This window comes from Erigeron canadensis, chromosome 9 (genome assembly GCF_010389155.1).
Source record: "Erigeron canadensis isolate Cc75 chromosome 9, C_canadensis_v1, whole genome shotgun sequence".
In the NCBI taxonomy this organism is placed as follows: domain Eukaryota; kingdom Viridiplantae; phylum Streptophyta; class Magnoliopsida; order Asterales; family Asteraceae; genus Erigeron; species Erigeron canadensis.
Window position 1 is genome coordinate 37463050 of NC_057769.1, and position 20763 is coordinate 37483812.

Genomic DNA, 20763 nt, shown 5'->3' on the forward strand with positions numbered 1-20763 from the left:
ATTCATTTTAGACAACTTTGAACTTTTTGAGATAGTTGTAATTTTTATAAGAGAAATTATCACATTTCGTCCCTCGACTTTTTTTTTTATCACTAGGTGTTCCTGGAGTATCATTTTTTATTACCAATCGTCCTTTAACCTAACTGACGTTAAATTTTATCCGTTAAACCCCTCATGTGCAATGCACATGAGGGTATATTAGTCTTTTTAACATTCAACACAACTTTCCTTTACTGCGGCTGCTTCTTCCTTCATCATCTTTATATTTCTAAACCATAAATTTTTAACAATCTTGATAAAACCCAATCTAAATAGAGAAAACTAAAATTTTGAAAAAGAAAAGTATAATAATAATGATATAAATAAAAACAATAATAATAATTATAATAATAATAAAGATATCGAGATTACAGCTCATATCATCCAATCCAATTCATTTATATATCAAATCGTAAGTCTCTTTTGTCTCTCGCATACATACATCACAATTTCGCAACACAACTTTCTCTCCATATATATAATTTTTTTAAAGAAAAATACGATCGAAAAGTCTTAACTAAAAAAGAAAAGGATGAAGTTTCACCTGCTAAGTTAATCTAAAAAAAGATGTTGATGATGATGGATTTGTGTGAAGATGAGGAGAGTTTTTTAATCTAATGATTCCGACATAGACAGTGGTTTCAGATGCCATGGAAACCGATTTCCGGCAACTATACTTAGCGGTGGCGGTGGTTGTCTGCTCACCTGCAATTGTACTTCGCGGTGGCGACGGTGGTGGTTGTTTGGTCACCGACTTAGCGGTGGCGGTGGTGGACTTGTTTTATTATTATGTATTATTATTACTTTTTGGAAAGTTTCAATCTTTATCTACTACTATTATATATAATTAACATTCTTAATTTTTGAAGGTATTTTGGAATATTAGATACATCTATCTGGCTTTGCTTCGATTATGAATGTAGCATGTGTATATATAGATCTCTTTTCCTTTGTCATGTGCTTTTGTAGGATTGAGTTTATGTTTTCATTATAAATTTAGGATAAAGATGAGATATATAAATTGATTATTAGATATGGGTTCAAATATAATGATTGTCACTAGGTTTTTGGTGGTTAGATTTTTGTTATAGATATTCATACAGTGAAGGATTGAGACAAAGGTACGATAAGGGTTTTTTTTTTAAGAAGTAAATATATATACAAAAGGTCCATGTGGTTTGTTTTTAGTGTGGGTGGACGGTTTTACCCTCATGTGGCAAGCACGTGAGGGGCTTAACGGCTAAAAATGAACGAACGTTTGTAGCAGGGACGTCTGGCAATGAAATGGAAAAGCTCAGGGACACTTAGTGATAAAAAAAATAAGTCAAGGGACGAAAATGCGAATCGAGCAAAATTTGTGATAATTTCTCTTTCTATAATAATTACATGTGACAAAGGGTGTTATAATAAGATTTAATAGATTCGTGTTTTTAAAAAAAATTAATATTAAGACACATATTACTTACCTTTAAAAAAAAAAAGACACATAGTACTTTGCATAATAGTAGAGATTCAATACTCTCAATTAATTAAAGTTGCAAAAAAAAAAAGTCATTTAATAATACAAGTAATATTAAATTAGCATTATTATATTTCTCGCGGTTTTAGTCTCAAGATATACTTAGGATCAATTTGATTGTTTCGTTTCTAGATTGTATGTCATATTTGTAATTGCACTGTTTGTAGCCTTTGTGCAGTAGTCTAGTATTTTGCAAGAAATCCAATTTTAATATATCTTTCTTTCCATTAAGAAAGATGATAATACGAGTAATGTAGAATGATCGAGGAAAAGTTGTGGTGATTGCCATGATGTAAAACATTTTTGTATTGGGGGTATATAGGATATCATGGCATAAAATGTTATATTCATTTCGTAATATATACATTTTCAATTTCCCTTGAGTTATAAAAGATCACTATATGATGATCAATAAAGATTGCTTATTTTCTAGTTTATGCTAATTAATATATTTCAAATATTTGGCAATAGTTATAACTTTTGAGTATATTACAAATCAAACATACATGTTACCGAAAGCTATCTCATGTATTACATGATTAACTCTACACTCTACTCTTTCCCTTATAAAAGGTAAAAATATACGATTACTTAATCCTCACATATGACTACGCTAGAAGTGTTGTATAGTTCTAATTTTTATGTAACATATACATGGTGTATTTGTATAAGAATAAGCTAGTTTACCCATATATTTATAATAAAATGAAATGATAATTTGTAAGCACCTTATGACTTAGTATAAACAAATAAAAAAGTGGAACATTGATATTAAATTTAAAATACAAAAATACCTTATTCCTTATCGAAATTAGGAAATGTTGCAGCAATAATATACACTTGTAGAAAGAAAAAATCTAAAAAGTATATATATTCTACCAAACATAGATAAATAAGAATATCCTCTAAATTAAAACCCAACTTTATTAAAAATAGTAATAAATGAATAATAGAGTAAATGTGTTAATAAATAGTAACGAATGAATAATAGAGTAAATGTGAACACTTACTTGTCCATGTGAACTTCCGCCATTAGTGCGAAATGGCTTCCCATCACTTCCACCTCAAAACTTACGAATAGGATCAATTATCTTTATCTTCATTTTTTAAAAAAAATAATAATTATGGCCCTAACAGTAAGATACATATTTTAACGCATCCAATTAATTTTTATTGACAACCTTAAGAACTGTTATTAACAAAATATTTTTTTCTTTTATACTCGTAATAAATAAATTTTAAAGGAATTTTACCTCCAAAATACAAGGTTGCAACTTGCAACTAGCATATACGAGTTTTAAGTAATATAGTTTCTTTGTTATTGTATATATGTTCAAATGTTCAATTATGCTGGTGAATAATGAATTAACTATGTTGCCCACTATGACCAACAAGCATCTTGAACATAATAATCAAGTGATACAAAGTAGATGAATTTAAGCACATTATATATACAGTATACACATACTGGAATAAAATAAACATCAAGTAAATAAATGACTAAACGAAAAGGAAAAAGATTATTTAAAGTTAATACTAACTTTACCAATAAAGTTGTAGTGATTTTGGCCTTTGGATTAAAATCAAAATTAAGATCTAAATATCAATTTTTGATTTTGATTATTGATTTTAATCCAAATATCAAAATTCACAACTTTACTAATAAAGTTACCTGCAACTTTAGAGAATCTCAAGCATTCAACGTCTATAACTTCTGTTTCACACCATTAAAAACATATTTTAATGCCTAGAAATCATATATCGATCACATATATGGAAAAGTGAGCATGGATTGTTAATTTTTTAACATTTAAAATAAATAATTGGCCTCATGCTTTTGACGTATTAAAAATTAGAATTTGATAGATTTTCATCCAAATTTAATGCCTAACAGTCACATATATTAGTTGTGCAGAATTTTTTTAGCCTAAGATTTTAGAGCTTTGATTCACACAACCTTTCTTTCAAATTGTCAATTGCAATTTATCAGTTTGGTTCTACATTTTCTCTTTATTTTGTGAACATTCATATTTTAGTAAGTGAAAAATTAGCTAGAAACTAAGAGTATAAAGATGGGAAATAAGAAACCTAAATAAGATAACAATACAATTAAAAGTTGAAGTTACACCATTTTGACCAATCTAATCCGAGTTTTAAGCCTCTATTCAATTGCCACCAAAAGCTCAATGTCTTGAGTTCTTTTGCCGATAACGGAGAGACGGGGTTTTATTCGAGAAGATATATATGCTTGTTCTGGTATTCCAGATAATCCAACTAGGATAATTAGGTTAATCAATTTCCTCGATCGGTGATCAATGCTAAGGTCTTCAGCTTGGCTTCGTTACATGAAGCTTAATTGGTCTATAATTGAAAGAAGGTCCAAAGTTGATCAGCAAAGGGGCAGTTGAGATCCAGATGAAGAGTTGTATCATTGTTGTTGCACAGGGAACAAGTAGATGAGGAAACAGGTATGTTGCATTTTAACAACAAATTGGTTGTGGGGAGTCTATTTAGTTCCAGGTGCCAATTCATGACATTAACTTTGATGGGTGCGACCTTATTCTAGGGAAAGACCCAGTTTTTGGGTCCGAGAGCAGCTTGTTTAAGAGTGAGCCTCATTGATTTAACTGGTAGTGACCAGACTGGACATTCACGAGTTGGTTGAGTTAGTAAGATTGAGATGAGCAATATGGGACAACAATGACTGGAGATAGAACAATAATGTACTTGAGGTTGATGGAGGACGAATCCAGTTTCATACCTAATGTGATAATAGGCATTCTCCCGTACATCAATCTTTAATTAGACGGCCATTGTCTTTCTTAGTTTAAACAGATAAAGGAGTTTGTAACAAAATAGTCCGGCACAGTAATAAATTTAGGAAAAATGAACAATGTACAACAATGATATAAGGGAAATCATTAACCATTCTAAAAAAGGTAGCCTAAAAATCCTCCAAATCACAAGATCATGTCACATGAAAAAATGAGGAGAGGAGATGAATTAAGATAATGAGTAGAATACACATGTCAAATTTTAATAATATTAGAAAAATTTTTAGGCCGTTAATCCTTTCTTTAATTTAAGAGTGTGAGTATATTAGAGGGTTTTTCTTCATATTAGGTATTGGGTGAGGTGACTCCCTAGAGTAGACCCGATTAAAACAACATAGTTTAGACCCTCTGTTAGCTTTCAAAAAAGTGTTAACTAATGTGTTAGATGTTTAGTTAGGCCGTAACAACCCATTTCAAAAAAGGAGTAATTCGATTATTTTGATCACCAAACTTAAGGTCTAAATCTTTCACCATAGTATCAGCTATTATCCAAAGATATTGGATCAAACCATTACTTTGGTCTTTCATGATGGTACAAGTTAAAAATTTGTAACAACTCATTGCACGTAAGTAATGGAACAAGTTGAATTTGACTACATAAACAAAAATTAAAAAAGTGGTACCAAATAAAAATATTAGGTAGTTAGCTTATCTATTAACATTATTGTTTATTTCTTACAATTAGCGATATTGAGTTTGCTTCAAATAACACATGTAGAACATCATATCCAACTTCCATGGCTCAATATCCTGAAGCTTTCTAGAATAAATTGAAATGATGGACAATAAAGGCTTATTATTTTGGGAAAATAATATACGATGTTAACATTATCTTTGTTAGATGATGTTCCCTCACATACTTACTAACATCAATTTTTACACATGTCAAAAAGTTTCTCATGAATTTATGATTTGTGAGAGCTACATCATCTAACAAAAATGATGTTAATATCATTTAAGTTATCCCCTGTTATTTTAACTCCTTGTGAAATGACGAAATCAAACTTATACACTTAGCAAAGTCAATATAAAATATACTCCCATTGAGACCCATATCAAGAGATAAACTGAATATTATAATCTATTCTTTAAAAAAGAAGGACAATTTTTTTTTAACTTATAAAAGAGAAGGGTTTTTTCTCATCGGTTATTATTATTATTTTTTTTATTATATATAACTACCTGTAACTTTTATAATTGAAAAAAATAAAAATAAGCAGCCATCCCAATATATATGAACATGTTTCTGAAACCATGTGGACTTCCGCCATAACTGCAATTACTTACCTTCATATATTATACTCATAGTCAATAAAATAATATGTTCACTCCGTATGATTTTAAATTGTTGCTGACTAATTTCAATAATTTTATATAATGTATCCGGATTAGTTAGTTGGTGTATTATTTCCTCCGTTCCATTTTAATTTTCATGTTGACTAACTTTGACCATAAATAACTTTGTTTGTGTCATGTAACACTTGATATAAAATATATGAATGGATTGTGTTTTTAATGTACTTTTCGTTCATATAAGTTTCATCAACTACTATATAGTACAAACAAAGTTATTTACAGTCAAAGTTAATCAACATAACAACTAAAATGAGACGGAGGGAGTAATAAATTTCGGTCAAGTTTATGATATATGGTGAGTTGTTTTAGTGATGCACTTTGGAAGCTCAAGCGCTCACATAGCCAAGTGTCCCATCAATTAATGGTGCATTAACTTGACATTTTTCCATCTCCATATATGAATAGAGTAGTTCTACTGCACAAAAATTCCACTATTTAATTAGCTCTTATCCTCCGACACAAACAACTTTACTTGGATGGTTTGAAATCTGTTTTAAGGATGTTTTATTTTAAGACTCCCCGTAATTTTTTTTTATGTTTCTTACCTTTAACTACTTTTTTTCGTTAAGTTATTCCTAAATCATTTTCGTTAAGTTACTTTTTTTATCCATTGCCAGAAATCTTTCATACTGTTTGCACTTTCCATTGTAATCCTACCCATCTTTATGCCCACCTACTATGTGGGAAAGCTCATAAACAACTAGGCCCAAACCCATTAGATCTTCTTTTGGAGTTAATTGACTTTCTTTTTCTAACATGCTCAATTTGAACACCTAAATGGTTATTTGGTTCAACGTTTTGGGAAATTTAATGTGCTATTCATGTTAAATTAACATAACAAGTTATTTTACAAACACCTATTTTTATAGTGCCGGTCATGTATGACAACACATGTTGGATATAAGTTACGAATGCTTGCTAGCTATGTTCAAATAAGTCACAAGTAATATATATGTTACAATGAGTTAGTACTAGGTGGTTAGAATAGGAGGTAAAGTGACAGATCTAGTCCCCAAAACCCGTGCCTTTGTGTCCGGGAAGAACTCAAACCCCGGCAAAGTCGTAACGTCTCCACCGTCTGAGATAGCCACCGGATAACGAAGCAAATGTCCTGGAAGATCCTGATCAAAGGTCGGGCTCGAATACAAGTTCCAGTTTCCATCTGCCTTAGCGTTTACTTTGCGAACACATTCTAGGCTTTCTGGATGGCGAAAAGAATCATGTACGTAAGAAAGATGTTCTAGCCACAATGCTCTCCTGAACCCATATATTGCACCTCTGGGTGCCCATTGACCAGCAATCTGGTTTGGTTGGTAGGCACCTATTGCAATCTCTGTGTCTCGAGCCCCATCCATTGATCTTTGATTGATGTTTGCTGACCCAATTATTATATATTCGTCGTCGACTACAAGCAAATTTCCAAAAAAAAAAAATCATCACAAAGCGAATTTGATCAAATGGTTTTTAGATTGTAAATTATAGACAAAAATCATAGTAGTACGTAATGTACTACTACTTACCGATCATCATTTTAGCATGAACGTAAATCATGAAGCGTCGCGATTCTTGGGCTCTACTATAATCAGAATCAGGCTCGGGTTTCTCTGGCGGTTCATACTCACCGGGTTTCTTGGTTTCACGATTCCCTAGGCAAAAAAATGTCAGATAGTCCCGAGGGTCTGCTTCGATCCCTTTGGCACGAATCTCGGAAGCGATGTCTTTATACATCATTTCCATGGTTCTTTTTTGCCAATCTAAAATGGCCTGAACGGATCCACTTTCTGGGATCCCTTCAGGCCACATTGGGATGACAATGTACACGCAAAATCTCTCATTTGCTCTTATCTTACTCACTATTTTAAGTGAGAGCTCCCTTGGGATGAGATTTAAAGCCCCGATGTCCTCATTTTTGAAATCTTCACTTGTTTTCCAATTATAAGAGCTGCCAACAAAGTACTGATTCTCAATGTAGATGAAGTTTTTCGCTCGTCGTATGGCGTTAATATACGCATCTTGGATGCTACGATCAATCACATTATCTTTTCCGGTAACAAGCCCGGCCATAGATGCTTCCCCGGGGAACCCCGACACCGCACCACCATCGATCGATCGAAACAGCTGCACGTTCCACGAATCATCCGATGGACTAACCGGCACAGGGTGAGATATGAATTCGTCAAGCTCGGGTAATGTAAACACAAACCCAGCTCCAACTTGTTTATTCCACCTTTGTTCAAAATTATACAATACATCCCACGCGATCGGGCCTTCAAGTTTGCAATGTATGTCGTGCCACGGTTCTCGTGGACCGCCTCTTGCGATGGAGGCTCCCCGGAAGTTTGGCTGGTGAAAATCATCATGATGAATATCTTTCAAGGTCCGAAACAAAGAATGGTCATGAGTGTCGTACCTTCCGTCGCAAAGATCAATACCCCCAACAAACCCGAGGATCTGTCTCTTTCCCGACGCATCCCCGGGATTGTCGCTGTCCGTGACAATCGCCTTCTGATGATGAGTAAACATTGTAGCCACTTGAATCCCTTGAACATAAGTGTTTTTATTATCGGGTTCACGAGGACATAGAACACAATGTACCTTCGTGCCACGGAAATAATCGTCCGTTTCTTGATCGTGCGTCGCCATTAATCCGTCTTTCTTAAAATCCTCGACGGATGTCCTATCGTCCCAAACAAGCATTAACACGTTCACACCATCGTCCGCTTTTCGCTTCAGTAATTCACCTAATGTCACTTCTCCGCCCGGTTTAGGCCTCCTAGGGTCTCGAATCAACGTTATTTTGGTGTAAACTGACCACCCGGTTATGTAGATCAAATGTTTCGCGTCACTAATCGCGTCAAAGACATCCTCCCAACATCTTTGCGGCTCATAATACCCTTCGGAAACGAGATACGATGTAATGTAATCATCGGAAACATGGGCGTCGGGGTACAATGTGACTTTACAACCTTCCCTTTGTCTAAAAAAAGTATAAGGTATGCCTCCAAATTTAGGACTTTTAATCCCTTGTGACCAATGACTATCTCTCGCCACACTAACGTATTTCAACTTCACATGGATCGTCGAACCTCCTTGTATCGGGTTACCTTTTTTGTCTAATATCTTGAGCCATCGTTCCACTTCATTCTCGTTGATGACCTCCGCGACGGGGAGGTAAGCTCGCCCGATTAGATACGCCCCAACCGGCCGGTTACCATCTTTAAGCGTGAATATAATGTTTGAAACATTGTGTGCACAATATATGTGAAACGACTCGTCCCAACGAGGATTGGTTGGCTCCTTTTCAATCACTCTAGTCCTTGCAACCCTTGCTTTTTCCAAGTCGATAGTTGCATATATTTTTGAACCAACAACCTAACATAAAATTTAATTTTATTTGGTCAAAATTTTAATATTCATAATTTGGTTTCGAGTATTACAAGTTGAAATGATGATATTAATTACCTCAGGGCGACAAAGTATCATCCTTTTCACCTGAGATAGTATCTTTTTTCCTTTTCCTTGACTCGTTGGCTCCATGGAATGAAATTAAACATTAAAAATAACATAAATAAGGGAATTATTTAACTTAGGTCCAGGTGACCACTAAGCCTAAAATGTTTCTTGATCAGCGAGGTTTGAATTTAAAATCTCATATAAAAAAATTAGGTCACGTGACCACTAAGGCGGCCTCACCATACGTATTTTTCATATAAATTAAAAAAAAAAATGTTATAACTTAGGGTGTTTTTTGTTTGTGATTGAATTTGACAACAAGTATAGGTTTGAAAGAAAAATATGAAAAAATACATATATTGTTAGATTGAATTTTTTTTATTCTTTTTAGAATCAAGAATTAAAAATGATGTATCATTATAATCGAGAAAGTAGAACTAACATAATTTTTTCTCATTTAAGTAAAATAAAAAGGTAATCTTCGTAATGCTATCGAAACAAGACAAGTAATTCAACTGATAATGCATAGAATTAATCCTTTGGTTGGACTTCTCTCATTCCTTTGGGTATCCAATAAAGCGGCTAAGTTTGGGCTAATTGGAAATACAGCCCAATCACTAAAATTAGTAAAGGGACTAATGGGTATAGGATGTTAAGTATATGTATATAAGGAAAAAGGTTAAAATATATAAAATTCCTATAACTATTTTCATAGTTAATTAAGATTAATTACAAGAATTATTTTATCATATAAAATAGGAAAGACAAGTTATAATATATACGTATAAGTATATTTCTACCTTACTTGTTAGGGATTTTTTTTAACATTAAATGGTAAATGTTAGATGTTAATGGTTATATGTATGGATAGAAACAGGAGTTAGAATTGAGAAAAAATGACTTTCATATACAGAATGTTAAAATGGAATAAAAAACTAAAGGATTAAAGTTACTAAGAAATAGACCAATATTATTCAGGGAAGAAAAATGTACCTTGAAGCAGTCTTTAAAATCCCATCCATTATGTAACCTGTCGACCTCGAAAATAGTTGCATGAATTGTCCCATGGAGCACATGTTGAGCCATTAGTCACCTTCAATAAACTATAATAATAATTAAAAAAAAATAGTTAATCATAAAATCATGAGATTTTTTTAAAGTACATTATACATTTTAGATGTTATATAACATAATTGAATTAATTAAATAAGAATATATGAAGCAAACCAACCTAGCTTCTTAGGAAATGATTTTAGAAATGAGCATATGGGCTGCTAGTATTTATTCATTCAATGATGCCAAATTGCCAATGAGTGATTCTTTTTGGTAATTGGGAAGAAAGAGATATCTTTTTGTATAAGTGTTACATTACTTAAACTCCAACAAAACTTCGTTCATGGATGTACTCGGATGTAAGTTTTGGTCCCTACAAAACATCTTCAAAGGGTATTGCATTGTAATCCTTTAATGGCAACTACCCACTTATAATTCTGGTTTCCCAATTTTATATTCCTTTAAAAAAAATTTTTTATTAGGCTGGATATATTTGATGCATAGTTTTAAGTCATCAATGTCACAAATTTTCAAATGGTAATTTTAAGCAGAAAAATCTCATTATGTTAGAACTTTTTATGGAATATGGGTGTGTTTCTTACGCATAACTTTTAGATCTCGATGTATATTCTCATCACTTTCATTGATCAACCCCAAACTTCAATATATAATTATAAAAACTTTTTGTTGGAAGGACAACTATACAAACTTAATAACAAAACGACGATACTCAAACATTAATTGCAACCAAATAAGAGTATGTGAAGGGAGAGGGGGGAAATTTAAAGCGCTAAATGATACGTCATAATCTACATTTGACTCCGTTTAGAACTTTGTCATCGAGTGACATTAAAATTATCATTATCATAAAAGATAAAGTAAAAAAATATTTACATTATCTATCAAATCATAGTCATAAGGTGGCCCTGGTGTCATAGAGTTGATAACCTGTGATTTTTATATAAAAAAAAAAATCCAATAGAAGCTTGGATTTAGAAAGATCTGAGTTCAAATCCTAAAAGACGAGGTTTACCTTTATAATCATCGTGTCTTATCGGGTGAACTAATAAGAATTTTTTCCTCCTTTGGGATATTACGTGATAAGATTTCTAGCATGGATCTAGATTAAGACAACATAGTTTAGACCCCCGTTATAATATACTCGGCATCTGTCAAAAAAATAAAGGTGACCTAGTGTGGGAACCCGAAAGTACCTCACCACCCCTCTTTATTTCTCTCTACTTTTTATTTATTTATCTCTCTTCACTATTTCTCGTATTTGCTCTCATAATCCGTTCACGCCTTTGTTTTTTATTCAGTTTTCTTTTTAAACTTCAATTAAAATTTAAATTTTATTAAATAATATGTAAGAAGGTGAGAGGGACATAGACACCATGGTCAATACTTTTCTAACCACCCAACCGGGTATCGCTTCCTCACCAGAGTATACCCTTCACCGTGATCAACAACGTAGATAAATAATCAAGGCTTATGTATGAAAACATATACTCATATGACTATATGATTATATGAACCGGCAGAAATACATTAAAAGTAAGAATAGTCCAAAATATAAGTTCGTTTAACTTATGTCTTGTTAAAACAATATATTTTTGTAAAGTTTTGATATTTTATTTTTGAAAGTGAATAGCAAATTAAATAAGAATATAAATACTTATTTCATAAAAAATGAGTAACTTTGAAACACGAAGCTTGTAGTACACTTTACCACTCCATAGCCCATATATATGCATCATTGAATTTCTATTCAAATTGATGAAATACATATTTGCCTTGAATTAAATGTATATTTCACTTTTTACATTATACGAGCAATAATACCTGCACAATGCGGCGGTGAGATGGTGGGGTGATAGGTCCTAGGAGGTGATAAGTCATAGAGTGTGATAGCCAAATGCCTTAGCTGTAAGAGCTCCGTACTCGGATTTAAAAATTCGTCGAAAATATATCGAATGACATCTCTAATGGAAGAGCATGAAATTCTAAGAACACCCATGCAATTTTTATAATTTATCGATATACGCTTTTTGAGATAAAATATTTTGAATAAATTAGAGGAATAAAATAATTTATGTAAGAGATAAAAAATTTGAGTGGTTGCGATTTAAGGGTATTATAAGTATCTTAGGTAGAGATGTTTAAATTAGTGAATAAAGAAATGGTAATTTAAGTAATTAAATCATCCTTTGAGATAAAAAGGGGCAAAATGCTTTATAATATAGTATAGATAAATAAAATAAATAAATGTTTTCTTATTGTTCATTCTTTGAGGCTTGCTAGAAATTTTTTTTCTTCGGTTGTGTGACATACTCTTACTTAACTTGTATAATGTATTTTGACGATAATAATACCCCTATAAACTTTTACAACTTTCGTATATTACTTTTGTTCTAAAAAAACTAATTAATGCGTGTGTAATAAGTTTTTTGCTTATTCCTTTTCGTTAAATTATATATCCAAAGAATTTATACCACACACGAAAAATCGATTATAGTGACTTATTATTAGTTTTGTCATTATAAATTAAAAAAAGTGAATTTAAGGTTGTCCGACATCTAAGCTTGGGTGTAAAACACCTCACATATATTAATTTTTTTAGTATTTTTTGTTTCATGAATAAATGTTTGAGCCTCATTAATTTTACGGATTTAAAAATTAGTATGCGAATATTCCACACCTAAGCTTAGTTACCCGACAGCCTTATATTACCATCCCCTTATCAATATTATCAATATTACCTTCTCATACAACATATTGCCTCCAAAAATCATTCTTTTATTTTTTGTTTTATTGAAGAAACTTTAAAAAAAAAATTATCTTCGAAATATTGAAAAATTTATCACCAAGCATGATGTTCAATGTAGTCCAATAACACAAAGTCATATTTTTATTACAATATTAATGGTGGATAATAAGCAGGGACACCAGACTTGATGAGGTCCTAGCTAGCTTAAATGGTCTATGACGACATAAACTCATGGTGGTTATCAAGGCCATGTAGGTGAAAACTTTTATTGCAAATTGCTTTCACAATTATAAACACACAAAATAGTTCCCATTGATAACAAATTTTAATTATTAGTTCCATGACTTTTGGGGGTTAGGACTTGAAGTCCTACAAAACAAGGATCAATGAAAGGTCTTTTATTGCACCTGTATGGTTAATATCTTTAGAGATAAAAAATAATGTGTATATATATATATATATATATATATAGGTTTTAGGTAAAATAAAACAAGTATTAATGTAAAACAAATAAAACAATAGGTTTTTCTATAGTGATAATCATCGTGCATCAAATAAATCATAGTACATCAATTGTTTCGTGAATCTTCGTGCATCAATTTAACCATAATATAAGGGTTAAGATCTTATCCTATTTGTTTTACTTTAATACTTGTTTTACAATACCCAACCCCTATATATATATAAACAAAAATGTTAACAAAAAGGCTATACTTTACATACATAAAAAACTTGTATATACAACTATTTAATGCATCTAGATTACTGATTTAAAAAAAACCTAAAAACTATATAAAATCATTTGAATTCGTGGTTCAAGAAACTTAGATATTTTGAGATCATATGAAAATGCATAAATTTTTTAACTGAAATCTATAATTAGTAAGGGGTGTTTCATTTTGTTTGTTCCAGTTATGTCTTTGCAATAAAGGGGTGGAAAGATATTAATACTCCTTGCGTGCCACTCACATGGGGAGCTAAATGACACTAATTAACAAATCATTAGATATGGACTTTCGTTGTAACTGAAACATGTCTTTTGGGATCATTGTTGTTAAAAAATCAAGAGAGGAATTTCCGTTGCAAAAAGTAGCAAACCACGGGGACCATTCTAGCATTTGACTATAAGTAAATTATACGTTGTTGAAATTTAAAAACTAAAGAAACTCTTATATATATATATATATATATATATTATATTAATAAAACAAGATTGTTTACATAAACTATTTTTAGAAGAAAACCAATGTGTCAGTTCAACACTCATTTTTATTTGCCTTTTACAAGCTCATGACATCATGAAATGTTTTGTATTTTAAATAATATTTTTTAATATTTCCTATTTAATTTTTAACCTTAATTTTTTTGAATTTGAAAATTTGTCTATTTAATGTGTATATAATAAAATATATCTTTTTTCTTTCAAATTAAATATAAAAGATGGTTAGTTTTGTAGAAGTGATAACACTAACTCATTAATCATTATCAATTATCAAGTTTATGCAAATTACACAAAGATCAAGTCAATATTAGCAAAAGCTTTATTAAAAATACCCGGATTTAAACCGGACTTATTAGCTAGTGCAAGTTTAAAATAATACGAGTAATTTGTATGTATATACGGAGTAAATGACTTGATTTTGGACTTGCCATGCAATTTGGCACCCCACAACCGATCTGCACGACACGTATATATGTTGGCCCAGCCCCTAGCTAATTACCTCTTCGATCTATAGTCGATCGATATATATATCATTCTCTAGGTATCCTAGCTATAAATCATTTTAAGTTTTATTTTAATAATTTATTTATTGAACATATATGTAGTCATACCTTTTTTTTGCAGCAAAAATAACATCAAAAAAAAGTATTTACATATACGTACGTATAGGCATACACATGCAAGTCGTGGCTTAATTGGAATACCCACACATTAAATGAGACCCTAGCTAGCTTGTTACATTTATGTAAGATCGACTTATTTACGTATGATGAGCGACTATCATTTCTATCTATATATATATAATGTTGTGTCAGTGAAACCAGAATTAAACACACATCCATCATGGTACAATCTAATAAGAAGTTCAGAGGTGTCAGGCAAAGACAGTGGGGGTCTTGGGTCTCTGAGATCAGACATCCCCTCTTGTAAGTTCTACCGTTTTACTTTCTATATCTATATAATATGCCATTCTATATCGTATCATTTTTATATATTGTAATTTATTTTTATGAATGTGGTTTGCATGCATTGTTCAATTCGATCATGTCAAAATTAAAAACAAAAAAGTGTTCAAGTACAACATACATACATATACATATATATATGATATCGATCTGTTGGAATTTAGTGAAGTAATTGATACTCCTAGCTAGCTGGCTATTTTCATATATATATAATACTCGTAATTAATTGGTATTAATTATGTATTTAGAAAGAGAAGGATATGGCTTGGAACATTTGAGACAGCAGAAGCAGCCGCCAAAGCATATGATCAAGCAGCCATTTTGATGAATGGACAAAGTGCCAAGACTAATTTCCCAGCAAGAAACAAGATGATCCTATCCGCCGACAACTCACTATCAACGTCAGCGGATGCTGATGATCAGATTCCCGCGGCCACTCTTGCCGCCAAGCTACGTAAATGTTGCAAAGATCCATCCCCTTCCCTTACCTGTTTACGTCTTGATAGTGATAACTCTCACTTTGGTGTGTGGCAAAAGCGCCCCGGAAAAGGGTCTGGTTCCGGATGGGTCATGAAGGTCGAGCTTAGTAATGGCGCCAACAGAAAAGAAGCAGGGACGACTACGTCCGCAGCAATCAAGGAAACGTCCTTGTCTCCGGTTGCTACTTTAGTTAATGATCAAGAAATAGATGAAGAAAACAAACTTGTCATGCAAATGATAGAAGAATTGCTTAATTGGAATTCAAGTCCACCTTCACTATGTATAGTCAATAACAGTAGTAACAATTAGTCTATATATATGACGACCAAGCTAGACACACAAAATTATAAGCCCCTAGCTTGCTTCATTTTTATTATGGAATATATTGCTACAAGATTTTTCTTCCTTGATTAATTATTTATTAAGTTGAATAATTCAATCATTTTGCATGATTTCAATTAGTGAAAGTATATATCTATATATATAGCTATAAGAAAAAATTCATGGAAGCTAGGCGTGAATGTGGGGAAACATTTATCCATACGTAAAGTGTTTTTCTAGTTGACACTTATTAAATGTATATTGTAAAAAGATAAGATATATATGTAAAGTTTGTCGTTATTATTGTTTCACAAAATAAGCCTATTAGCTTTTATCATAAAGTACAAAAGGCTCCCTTGATTATTACCAAATCATATGATACGATTTTGACTTGTCAATGTACTATATTATTTTTAGTAACCAAATAAGTGGAAGCTTGAGAGATTTCCTCTACATTTTATTTCTTATGATGTGTTAAACTTAAAAAGTGAGATATATTATGTCATTTATGGAAATCCCATATTCCCGTATATAGATTGATGGTCTTCGGTTGAGACAGAGAAAGAAAATATTAGTTGAGTAAGACACATTCACTAAACTAGATAAAATCACTAAAGAAAGTATATATATTAATATTTATAGTTACAATGATATTGAATTAAAATAGATGTGTTCCTAATGACATCACTAAAGTTTGTAATTATTATCTTATTACACGAAATAATATTGAGGTTTGCTAAATACAATCCTTAGAGTTGTGTTTAAGGTGCATATATTGTTTGTACATTTACCATAAAAATCAGGGGACAACTTTTAATATGGAAGGTACAAGTTTTTATATGCACGTTAAATACAGCCATATTTAACATTTCTCAATAATGTTTTACTACATGAATAAAAGCTAGTATTTTATACATCAAAAACCATCTTCTGATACTTCTCATTATAACTCAATGGTTGATCACTAGGTTTACATGTTGGAGGTCTCGAGTTCGAGACATGGGAAGAACATTTGAAAGAATTTCACAATAAAGTATTTCAATGAAGCAAGTTTGAGTACTGCAAATGAGACAGGGTTTTATCCCAATTAAATGTCGTGTCTTCGGACGGTTTAGACGTTGGGAGTTTCTCCTCTTACTAGGTATTGAGGGTGAGGGGGCTTTCTAACACAGACCCGGTTAAGATAATGTAAGCTAGATCCCCTATTGCGAGCAAATGATCCACACCTTTAAAAAAAGAACCACCTACTATATTTTCACATAATAAAGTATAAAATTTAATGTTCTCAAATAATTTATATTGGTAGTCATAATTATCAAAACATTTTTTTAAGTAAACTTTTACGACAAAATTTTTTTAACATACTATAACAACTTAAGTTTTAATCAATATATATATATATATACATTTTCAAAAAAAAAAAAAAAGTTCAAACTTTTATATTGCAATTAGTAAACTGATTGGTTTGATTATCAAATTGAGTTTACTACTGTGTAATTCATATAACTTATGTTATTTCGTTTTAATTATGAGAATCAAATAACACCTTCATGTTTTTATTAAAAGAAATTAAAGTTAACTTCTTTTTTTAAAATTTTGGAGGTACACCGTAACCAAAGTTAAACCACTGAAAATCAGTTGGCCCTGTAAGGGTGCAGATTGTAGCAAGTTTTGGCAAAAACACATCCAATAAAATAATGGCACATATAGCTTTGCCAAATTTTACCAAATTTTGGGTGTAGTCTAAGAAATTTACCGATCGGCTCCATTTTTGTATATATATATGTATGTGTATAAAAGTGAGAAAGAAAGTCAAAAGCACTTCTCCCAAAACTCCTCAACGTTCACATGCATTAGCTATTCTTGGCCGATTGAAGTTGTCGATACTCCTTGCCGATGTTTGCCAAAATGAAGGGTGTAGGGAACCGATTTGCCGATTCTTGCCGATACTCCTTGCCGATGTTTTTTGCCGACTACACCCTTGCCCTAAGTAGCATGTAGGCTTATCGCATATTTCGATAGTCAAAACAAACTTTTAAGTATTCGGGAGCCAATAAGTCACAGAGGCGTTTTGGCTTATTTTGGACTTAATACGCAGTTTTAAAAACCCATGATATTGGTGCTTATTTGATTCGTTATAATCATTACATATTTTCGTTTGATAATATGATAATAATGTATCGTATTTCATTTTCATTCTAATGATTAGTTTCAAAGATTTGAATACGATGGTCATATATTAATAATATGGTTAACCAATCAATTTATCAATAATGACTATGACGTTTAGCATCATTCGGGCACATGTATCCATTTAGTCCGGTCTATCGATCAATCTATTAATTGTATTCGCCATCATTAACTAATTAACTAATTTCCAACAGATATTCTTCGATTAAGACTAACTGAAACCTATCATCCATCCCCATGTCGTGTAAAATAGCGACGAGGATTCACGATTGGTGATCGATAGATGCGGATATAAGACCAAGTCATGAAACATATATTACTCTTTTGTGTTATCCTTTAATTAATTAGCTCATTTAGACCGATCCTTTCGCTCTTCATACAATTTTTTACCCACATTGTCTTTCAAACAAATACTTCTTACCCGCGTGAGTTGAAGATATTCATTTCACAAATAACTTAATCAGATATTCACATTAGTTTTTAATTTATCTTACTATTTACAAACACTTTTTACTCACAACAATAATATATTCACCGATCATTTTTACAAACAAACACATAACTTCGAGCAGTTCAACAACCCATCTACCATCATCCTTTATGATACTTTTCCCACATACGTATCAAATACTATTTGAATCCAAAAACTCTTAGAAAAGATTATAGGACGCTATTTTGAACATAATTAATTCATGTGATGCAGGCAGCCAAAAGAGAGAAATAATACTTCTATATTTATATACTCGCTATATAAAGATTCTCCATTCCTTTTGAAAAATTAGAAAAAGAATGAGATGTAGAATAACCATCCTATACTTAATGAGTTAATGGCTTGTTTTTTTATTTTTTTCTTGACATTAAGTGCTTAATGTATTAGTGCTAAATGTATAAATAATAGTTTGTATGTATTAAGTAAAAAAATAGGTAATTGACGATATTTTTGTTTATTAACTAAAAAAAATATATAAAATTTGACCGAATTCATTAAATTCTCAACTATTAAGTCTATTAAGTAAAAAAAAATACAAGGCCTTAATAAATTAAATATATACCATTAATTCATTATTTTCTAAATTATCTTCACTGATTCTTTTAGATCAATTACATTTACATCAATTATCATCAACACTCACCGCCATTACCACCAGCTAGCCGCTGCCACCACATCGTCGCCATATTGCGCAATAATATTTCTAGCTTCTAAAATATTTCTACAACCACGTTTACATCACTAATATTTACGTCAACCTACACCTTTTGGCACCGTCAGCGCCACCAATAGTCTCCGTCATCAACCCGACTAGACCAACATCGCTGTCACTAGCGTCACATTGACGCGGATACGGTCGTAGTCTATTCTAATAAAATTAATCATCTATCATATCGATGTAGATAATTAAGCTAGTCCAATTATAATAATGCCAATAGCTAGAAGCAAGTAGCTTCTCACTTACCGTAGTCTTCTATAGCTTATTTGGTTGGATGACGATTCCACATATAGGGATAGGGTAACTGTAAAAATCAAACGCACTTAATTTAAAATAAATGCACTTAATTTAATTAATATAACGTTCCCAAGATGGTCCTTGCTTAATTGGCAAGTGGAAAAGTCTACGTGATGGATATATTGTAGGTCATGTCATTTTTCAATTAGAAAATGATAGCGAGACATAACTGCATTTTTTTTTAAAGGTGAATTTCGTTGAAAACTTTGTTTTGCGATTTGACAGCGGGAGGTCTAACATATGTTTTCTTAATCGGATATGCACTAGAGAGCTTCCTCGAAATAGAAATGTCTATTTCAAATACCCGGTGGGAGAAAACCTCCTACTTTTCTGCCCGAAGGCACGGCGATTAATAAAGGTATGTAAACCCTGCCCTTCAGACTTGAACATGAGTTTACCCAAATAAAACTCTCAAAAAGGGACTTAATTCTCATGTACTCCCCAAGGCTTGAACTCAAGACCTCATGCAAAAGGAGATGGTCATGCAATCATTAAGTTAAAACTCAAGAACGAGACATAACTTTACTAATACTACTATTTCATCTACGTAATATCTAAGTGGTTTTAGTATGCGTGTTTGCATACCTTACTGTCAATTCAAGAATTGGACACATAAATTTATTTATTCATATATTAGCTATAAATTTATGGATCTCTTTCTACAAAATAAATGATACATACCGACACTAAGGCGATGTTGAGTACTACTACTGCCGGTTCATACTTCATAGAGATCTAATTAATTTAGTTATTCTTCTATATATATCGAAAGAAACATGAAGAGATGATTTATGGTTGATGAATGAAGAAACAACAGAAAATTGTTAGCTTAATTTGGAACCGTTTATATATATATATATATATATACTATATTAATACCCGCGTAATATGCGGATAACTATATTTAACTAATCAAATATTTAACGATAACAGTAAATCTTTGCACTTGTTATTAAGAAGTCAAAATAACAACAAATGTAAAATAAAAAAAATAAAAAATCAACTTTATCACTTACTAACATTATAAATTTTTTTACACAACTATTAAGGACGTCGAAC

General features: G+C 31.7%; 2 protein-coding genes across 2 annotated transcripts; one reads left to right on the forward strand and one right to left on the reverse strand.

Annotated features, from left to right (window-relative positions):
• Positions 1 to 6642: 6642 nt before the first annotated feature.
• Positions 6643 to 10287, reverse strand: LOC122581904 (phospholipase D alpha 1-like). Its single transcript, XM_043754221.1, has 4 exons — positions 10195 to 10287; positions 9211 to 9279; positions 7269 to 9120; positions 6643 to 7153 (listed from the first exon to the last, which is right to left on the reverse strand). The coding sequence occupies exons 1-4, from the start codon at positions 10285 to 10287 to the stop codon at positions 6720 to 6722; spliced, it is 2448 nt and encodes an 815-aa protein (XP_043610156.1). The 3' UTR covers positions 6643 to 6719.
• Positions 10288 to 15037: 4750 nt separating this feature from the next.
• Positions 15038 to 16309, forward strand: LOC122582322 (ethylene-responsive transcription factor WIN1-like). The gene is made up of 2 exons (XM_043754689.1): positions 15038 to 15169; positions 15457 to 16309. Exons 1-2 carry the CDS (start codon positions 15087 to 15089, stop codon positions 15995 to 15997), a joined length of 624 nt encoding a protein of 207 aa, XP_043610624.1. The 5' UTR covers positions 15038 to 15086; the 3' UTR covers positions 15998 to 16309.
• Positions 16310 to 20763: the final 4454 nt, after the last annotated feature.